The 8266-nt window shown below is 39.4% G+C and overlaps 1 protein-coding gene and 1 long non-coding RNA gene across 3 annotated transcripts; one reads left to right on the top strand and one right to left on the bottom strand.

Moving 5' to 3' along the window:
• Positions 1-1103: 1103 nt before the first annotated feature.
• LOC110863689 (calcium-transporting ATPase 12, plasma membrane-type-like) lies at positions 1104-4593 on the top strand. Its single transcript, XM_022113047.2, has one exon. The coding sequence runs from the start codon at positions 1153-1155 to the stop codon at positions 4201-4203; it is 3051 nt and encodes a 1016-aa protein (XP_021968739.1). The 5' UTR covers positions 1104-1152; the 3' UTR covers positions 4204-4593.
• Positions 4594-5334: 741 nt separating this feature from the next.
• Positions 5335-7713, bottom strand: LOC118482643. Of its 2 annotated transcripts, none has more exons than XR_004868736.1 (2): positions 7516-7713; positions 5335-7321 (listed from the first exon to the last, which is right to left on the bottom strand). It is a non-coding gene; the product is annotated as an uncharacterized LOC118482643 (long non-coding RNA). The 2 variants fall into 2 exon arrangements; XR_004868735.1 differs by having other exon boundaries at positions 5335-7258; positions 7516-7703.
• Positions 7714-8266: the final 553 nt, after the last annotated feature.

Here is an 8266-nt window from a genome sequence, read left to right as displayed (position 1 = left end):
TAACTACGTCGTTTAAGGCGTTGTTCACGCAAAAAATGTTAGAACGAGTCGCAGGCTTGTGTGGAAAGCAGGCTAAATCCGGCTGTCACTCCAGATTAATTGGAAACAGCCCCACGTCAGGACAAATAATAATCAACGCATACATTTTTAACCCGGTTCATGTTTAACGTTGTATTATCAGAAGCAATTTATTACATATATAAGTATTTAATATATACATTGTTACAGAATATCTTTCATTCATCCAATTTTTAGGATGGTTTGTGGTTGCAGCCGACATAAACGAGGTCCATAAATGGGAAGGCGGTTTGGTTGACCAGCAAACTGCAGGCGTACACCTCATTGCTCATTAATCCGTTTCACATCTCCATATTAATATTCAAATAGTAACAACTAATATACTTCATTGTTTTTCTTTAAAAAATACCATAAACAATTGTAATAAAGTTAACGTATACACAAACCAAAGTTTGAGAACATTAATATTTGTTTAGTCATTCTTAAATACCTGTTCTACTTAAAATATTATGAGTGAATTTCATTGTCCTTTATCTTTATACCTATTTTCAGGCGTTGTCCTTTATGTTCAAAATTGACGAGTTTTGTCCTTTATATTTTCATATCATACACGTTTTGTCCTTTAGGCCTAACCCAATTAGTTTTTTCAGTTAAATTTGGTCATATGCTTTGCACATGAGAGCATTTTTGTCAATTCAAAGGTAAATTCAACGGCAGATTTACAGCTCAAAGCTTCTGCAACCTTTGAATTGACAAAAATGTCCTCATGTGCAAAGCACATGACCAATTTTAACTGAAAAAACTAACTAGGTTAGGCCTAAAGGACAAAACGTGTATGATATGAAAACATAAAGGACAAAACTCGTCAATTTTAAACATAAAGGACAGCGCCTGAAAATGAGTATAAAGATAAAGGACAATCCTTGAAATTCACTCAAATATTATATTATAGAACACAAATTTTCTCTTATAAATAGCCAAAGGTTTTTCATAGAGCAGGTTCCTGGCAATTTCCAGAATGGAAATATTTCAGTATAAGAGGATGCATCCAGGAAACACCAGAATGACAATCTTTCATACCATCTTCTTCCAACTGAGAAAAATTTTCCCTCTTCTTTTGAAAATTTTCGAAAAATGGTTGCTGAAATCGCTTCCCAATGCGATATTCGAGCATTGGTATATAACATAAGCACGTTAACACTCACAAAAGCTCAAAAACGATGGCGTTTAGCTTACTTCTCTATACACTTCTCAAACACTATGTTATCCTTTGGAAAAGTTTCCAAGAAGCTAGCTCGTTACCCGATTTCGGAGATAGTAGCATCTTCATCATACACCTCTCTTAAAATCAACCCACCCGTTATCAATCCTGATGACCATAGTGAACGATTTTCAAGCATTGACCAGGTTGACCTTGCCAACGTGGTCAAAAGCAAAGATCTTGAGCTCCTTCACACCTTTAACGGTGTCACGGGTTTAGCTAAATCTCTTCACACCACTCTTGATAATGGCATTATCACACAAGATATTGAGGAAAGAAAGATCACATTTGGTTCCAATACATACCAAAAACCGCCCCTCAAAGGGCTCGTTTATTTTATGGTGGAAGCTTTTAAAGACACCACCATAATCATACTGCTAGCATGTGCCGTCCTTTCTTTAGGCTTTGGTATCAAAGAGGAAGGAGCTAAAGAAGGGTGGTATGAAGGTGGTAGCATCTTTGTGGCAGTTATTCTAGTTATTATTGTGTCGGCGGTTAGTAACTTCCGACAAGAAAAACAGTTTGATAATTTGTCGAAAATTAGCAATAATATAAAAATAGATGTTATAAGAGAAGGAAGGAGGCAAAAGATTTCTATTTTCGATGTCGTGGTGGGCGATGTTGTAATTCTTAACATTGGTGATCAAATTCCGGCTGACGGGTTGTTCATAGACGGGCATTCTTTGCTAGTTGATGAATCGAGTATGACGGGTGAGAGTGATCATATAGATATTGATGCCATCAGGCATCCGTTTTTATTCTCGGGTTCAAAAGTGGCTGACGGGCATGGTCAGATGCTTGTGATATCAGTCGGGATGAACACCGCATGGGGCAAGATGATGAGCTCGATAACCGGTGATTCTGATGAGCAAACACCACTACAATCCCGTCTTAATAAACTAACTTCCTCGATCGGGAAAGTAGGCCTTGCGGTTGCTTTTCTTGTTCTTGTAGTTATGTTAATACGTTATTTCACTGGGAACACGGAAGATGAGGACGGGAACCGTGAGTATAACGGGAAACGCACTAGTACAAACGAAATACTTAACTCAGTGACACGGATTTTTGCGGCGGCCGTAACGATAGTCGTGGTGGCAATCCCAGAAGGCCTGCCGTTAGCCGTCACACTCACGCTTGCTTACTCTATGAAGAGAATGATGGCTGATCAAGCCATGGTTAGGAAGTTATCTGCCTGTGAAACCATGGGTTCCGCCACTGTTATATGCACCGATAAAACCGGTACTTTAACCATGAATCAAATGAAAGTCACAAAGTTTTGGCTTGGTTTTGATCTCATTGAAGATGATTCTTCCAATGTAATTGACCCCAAAGTCCTTGAGCATTACCATCAGGGAGTCGGCTTAAACACTACCGGTAGCGTTTACAAATCCGTTTCAGGAGCCGAAACCACACCAGAATATTCAGGAAGTCCTACAGAAAAAGCAATACTTTCATGGGCTGTTACAAATTTGGGTATGGATATGGAAAAACTGAAAAAAGATTCTACAATTGTTCATGTGGAAACCTTTAATTCCGAGAAGAAACGAAGTGGTGTTTCGGTTATGAACAAAAAAGATAACACTATACATGTCCACTGGAAAGGAGCAGCTGAGATGGTACTAGCAATGTGTTCAAATTATTATCAGAAGAGCGGGATGAAAAAGCCGATAAACCATGAAGAGAAGACACAGTTTGAGAATATAATTCAAGGGATGGCTGCAAGTAGCCTCAGGTGCATTGCCTTTGCCCATAAGGAAGATGATACACTAAGTGAAGAAGGGTTGACTTTGCTCGGTATAATCGGGATCAAGGACCCGTGTAGACCAGGGGCAAAACTGGCAATCGATGCATGCAGGTCTGCAGGGGTCGAGATTAAGATGATAACCGGAGACAATGTTTTCACAGCAAAAGCCATAGCCACAGAATGTGGGATACTTAAACCCGGTCAACAAGTCAACAAAGAAGAAGTAATAGAAGGTGAACAATTTCGTAATTTCACAGACGATGAGAGAATGGAAAAGGTTGAAAACATCAAAGTAATGGCAAGATCATCTCCATTTGACAAGCTCTTAATGGTTCAGTGTTTAAAAAAGAAAGGTCATGTGGTTGCGGTCACAGGTGACGGTACAAACGATGCACCGGCTCTAAAAGAAGCAGACATTGGACTTTCAATGGGGATTCAAGGGACCGAAGTAGCTAAGGAAAGCTCAGACATTGTCATTTTAGATGACGATTTCGGTTCTGTTGCCACTGTGTTAAGGTGGGGTCGATGTGTGTACAACAACATCCAAAAGTTCATTCAGTTTCAACTTACAGTAAATGTTGCAGCTCTTGTAATCAACTTCGTTGCAGCTGTTTCTGCTGGTGACGTTCCCTTAACCGCGGTTCAACTATTGTGGGTTAACCTAATTATGGACACTTTAGGTGCTTTGGCACTTGCTACTGAACGGCCCACTAACGAACTCATGGATCATCCGCCAGTGGGGCGAGTTGCACCGCTTATAACAAATGTTATGTGGAGGAACCTATTGGCACAATCTATGTACCAGATAACAGTTCTTTTGACTTTTCAGTTCAGAGGTAAATCAATATTTAACGTAGACGAGAGGGTGAAGAATACTATTATCTTCAATACATTTGTTTTCTGCCAAGTGTTCAATGAATTCAACTCAAGGAAACTGGAGAAGCAGAATGTGTTTGAAGGTCTTCACAAGAATCGGTTATTTATGGGGATTATTGGGGTGACAGTTATTCTTCAGATTGTGATGGTGGAGGTCCTAAAGGATTTTGCAGATACAGAGAAATTGAATTGGGGACAATGGGGAATTTGTATAGCAATTGCAGCGTTATCATGGCCCATTGGTTGGATTGTGAAGTTGATACCAGTACCAGATAGACCATTTCTAAGCTATATTAGAGCGTGAATTTAGTTGTGTGTGTGTGTGGGGGGGGGGGGGGGGGGGTGTTTGTTTAAGTTGTCATTCTTTATAAGTTTAGAAATATATCTTATTTTTTAAATTGATTCATCCTAGGCATTAGGTATTATGTAATTGTTTGGTGTTAACTCATTATTTATCAAAATTAATGTTACTTTCTGTAATATATAAATACACAGACTATATTAATCACTCTTGCATAGATTAGTTTAGTGTAAAAAATAAAAATCCTGGTCCATCACTGGCTATATAAAAGAACGGGTTCATAACAGAAGTGACGTGAAAGGCAGCAAAACTACTTATTTGTGGCCTGTCAATTGATTATTTAACTCTCTTTACAGAAAAAAAAAAAAAAAAAAAAAAAAAAAAAAAAAAAAACCTTGATCTATGCAGTTAACAATATTATATGGGAATTGGGAAAAAAATAAGCACCTGCAAGTAAATATTGATACCTAGAAGCAAAGATTCACACTCACATGATCATCAGGACCATCCGATATAAACATCCATCTTGAGGGTTGAAAGTTGAAAGGCAGCAAAACTGTAAATGTGCACGCAAAGGAAAACTGCAACACAAAAGAGAATGAATAAGAGCTGAAGATGTTCAGTGTGCTGGTGGAGGGTACAAATACTGATGAAATGCAGCCCCATAACAAAACCACTAATACTGATGAAATGCAGGAGGAAGTCGCTGAGATCAGTTTGCATGCAATCTTGGGAAATTCACACCCGCCTACCATGAAAGTTCATTGTATGATTAATTCCACTAAATCAGTAATAGGGATGTTATCCGATGTAGCGAGGTTTGTACAGACCTCTCGTTATAAATATTCGATCTTGAGATTGTCCCCCTGATTTGGTCCTGGGTATCCAATGGTTAGCTACATTAAACACCGTCCAAGCTAATTGGAAGGACTTGTTTAGTATCTTCACTGTGGATGGTAAAAAATACAAATTTACTAGGGGTGGCTTCTGGCCCTCAAAAATCAGCTGCTTTTCAGCACCTTAGCATTGAGACAGAACAGAAACAAGAAATAGCAATTGCCTTGCAGCCTCTTATCCAAAAGTTTGACCAAGTATTTCAAGAACAACCAACCAAACTTCTTCATTTTTTTCTCATTTTCATGTTATTCCTCTTTAGCCAATTCTGTACCACCCAACATCAGACCACATAGATGCCCGTTTTCCCAAAAAACTGAAATCAAGAGGCAAGTGGAAATATTGCTATGGGCTGGGTTCATTCAGCCAATCACCAGCCCCTTTTCTAGCCCAGTACTTATAGTTAAGAAAAAAGATAACACGTTGCATTGCTTATCGTGCTCTAAATAAGCTTATGGTTGCTGGATGATTTATATGGAGCCACGGTATTTACTAAGTTAGATCTACGTGTGGGGTACTATCAAATCCGTGTAAACCCTTTCGATATTGAGAAGACTGCTTTCAGGACTCATTCTGGATCTGGACGCTACGAGTTTACGGTATTGCCCTTTATTTGGTCTTACTAATATGCCTCCTCCACTTTTCAGACAGCTATGAATGATCTTTTTCGACCATATTTGCGTCTTTGTGCCGGTGTTTTTGGATGACATTTTGATTAATAGCTCAGATATGGAGCAACATGTTACTCACTTGCAAACAGCTTTGGAGTTACTATCCAAACATCTTTGCCAAATTATCCAAAATGCTGCTTCGGTCAAGCTAAAGTTCTACTTTTGGGGCATGATCACTGTAGAAGGGGTACATGTCGATCAGGAGGTCTAGGCGTTTTTCTGATTCAGGAGGATCATCCAGTTGCTTACTTTAGCAAGAGGTTCTCACCTTCCAACCGGTTTAAATCCGCATATGGCACTCGTTTTAGCAAATCAAACGTGGAATCACCATCTACCGGGTCAACATTTTTTTTATAAAGACTGACCACAAAACTCTTAAATTCTTGCTGGAACAGAGAGTCACAACCACTGAACCACAGCCCTGCTGTTAAAACTGATGCCCTATGACTTTTCTATTATCCACCGTGCCCAGTAAAGAGAATCGAGGTGCCGACGCATTATCAAGAAGACCTCATTCTGCTGAGTTACTCACTTTTGCCATGCCTTATTTGCCTGGATGTTACAGAGATCGATGAGGAGTTTGATCCACAAAAGAGTAAGATTACTTGTTGGTCGGTCAAACTCTCCTTTACAAAGGACGGATGGTCATCCCCTATAACCCAACTATTCGTGAAGTAATACTCCATGAAGCACATTCCACACCATTAGCAGGACATGGTGGTTTTCTCAAAACCTTAAAGAAAATTGCAGGCTTGCAGCTTATCATTATTGGCCTCACATGAAGAAGGATGTCCGGATATTTGTGCAGAATTGCTTGACGTGCCAAAAACATAAATATGAAACCCTATCGCCATCAAGGTTACAACATCCATTACCGATCCCACAAAGCATCTTGGAAGACATATCGCTAGACTTCATTGTTAATTTACCCCCTTCCAACAGATTTGATAAGATGCTGGTAATTGTTGATCGACTAAGTGAATATGCTCACTTTATCCCCCTATCTCATCCATTCACGGCTAAAACAGTTGTTGCCTCATTTGGCAAAGAAATTGACTGGCTCATGGGTTTCCTCATTCCATCGTGTCTGAACAGGATGCGATTTTTCTAAGCAATTTTTCTGGCAAGATATTTATCTTTTATGCCAGAGCCAGACTACTTATAAGATGAAAACTAGCTATCATTGTAAAACCAACGGGCAAACCTAAGTGCTTAACCGCTGGATGGAAGCCTAGCTACGTTGTTTTGCTCATGAGCAGCCAACAAAATGGACCATTTTTTTACGAGACAGGCTACCATACGGCTACTCATACTACCCCTTTTACAGCTGTTTACTTAAGGAAACCCCGCCGTTTCATCCTTATGTTGCCGGTGAAACTAAAAAACGATGAACTGGAGACTCAATTAATAACTCGAGACGAGATGTCGGAGTTAACACGTAGCAATTTGCACTATTGATAGCTTTTATCCAATGTTTTTCAAGTCACAAACACCTAATCACCAATAAGAGTTGATTATTAGATCTATCGACTTGCAGAGGTAGGGTTCAAACAGATCTGTGGCATAGAATTCATATATGGCGTAATTCAATCAGTTGCAGCGGTTAATTTCAACATCATAAGCTAACCACGTACTCGATAACTCCAAAGGAAATTAAGAATCGTGTAATTTCAATAAATTAGGGTTTGTTGAGATCAAATACGATGAGATCTACAGTGTGTAACTATTGAATGAATAATTAACGATATACCTTTCTTCTTCGTGTGGTGACGATCGTATTGCAGAGCGATCGTGATCGGAAAAGAATGCTCGGAGAATCCAGATTCACGGATATGATGAACCAATTTGGGATCTCAGCTTCATGTTGCGCTCGTATGGAGGATTGTATTGATTTTAACAACTCATGGGCGGTCACACACTTACGACCGGTATTAACCGAACTGGATTTTTCAAAAAAATCGGTTCGGTTTTTTAACCGATTTTAGATTAGATAGTGGGATGGTGGATGGCCCTAAAGGGGATGGACTAATGGGTGGAAGATGGGGCCCCACATAATTTATAAAAACAATTAAAAAATATTAAATTGATTTGATTTGAGAGAGAAAGAGAGGAGAGAGAAAGATGCAAGAGAGAGAAGAAAGGAGGGCCGGCGACTTCATCTTCTTGACGACGGTGAAGACGGGACGGACATGAGGGGGACGGTGTGGGGGTGCGGCGCCGAGGCTCGCCGGGGCAGGGCCGGCCCCCATACCTTCCAGTCTAAAAGTTACTTTGGTTGTCCATAACTCTCATTTATGTATCTTCACAACAATTTACTACATTACAGTTATGTTGTTATGATTTAAAAGTTATTATGGTTGTCCGTAACTCTCATTTATGTATCTTGACTACAATTTACAATATTACAGTTATGTCATTATGATTAAAAGAACACTTGATTATTCGTTAGAGGCGTATGAAATTACTCTTTTGTTAGAATGAGACTGTCCTTGCCAACGATA

Source organism: Helianthus annuus, chromosome 1 (assembly GCF_002127325.2).
Source record: "Helianthus annuus cultivar XRQ/B chromosome 1, HanXRQr2.0-SUNRISE, whole genome shotgun sequence".
Classification (NCBI taxonomy): Eukaryota; Viridiplantae; Streptophyta; class Magnoliopsida; order Asterales; family Asteraceae; genus Helianthus; species Helianthus annuus.
This window is presented reverse-complemented; position numbering and strand designations above follow the sequence as displayed.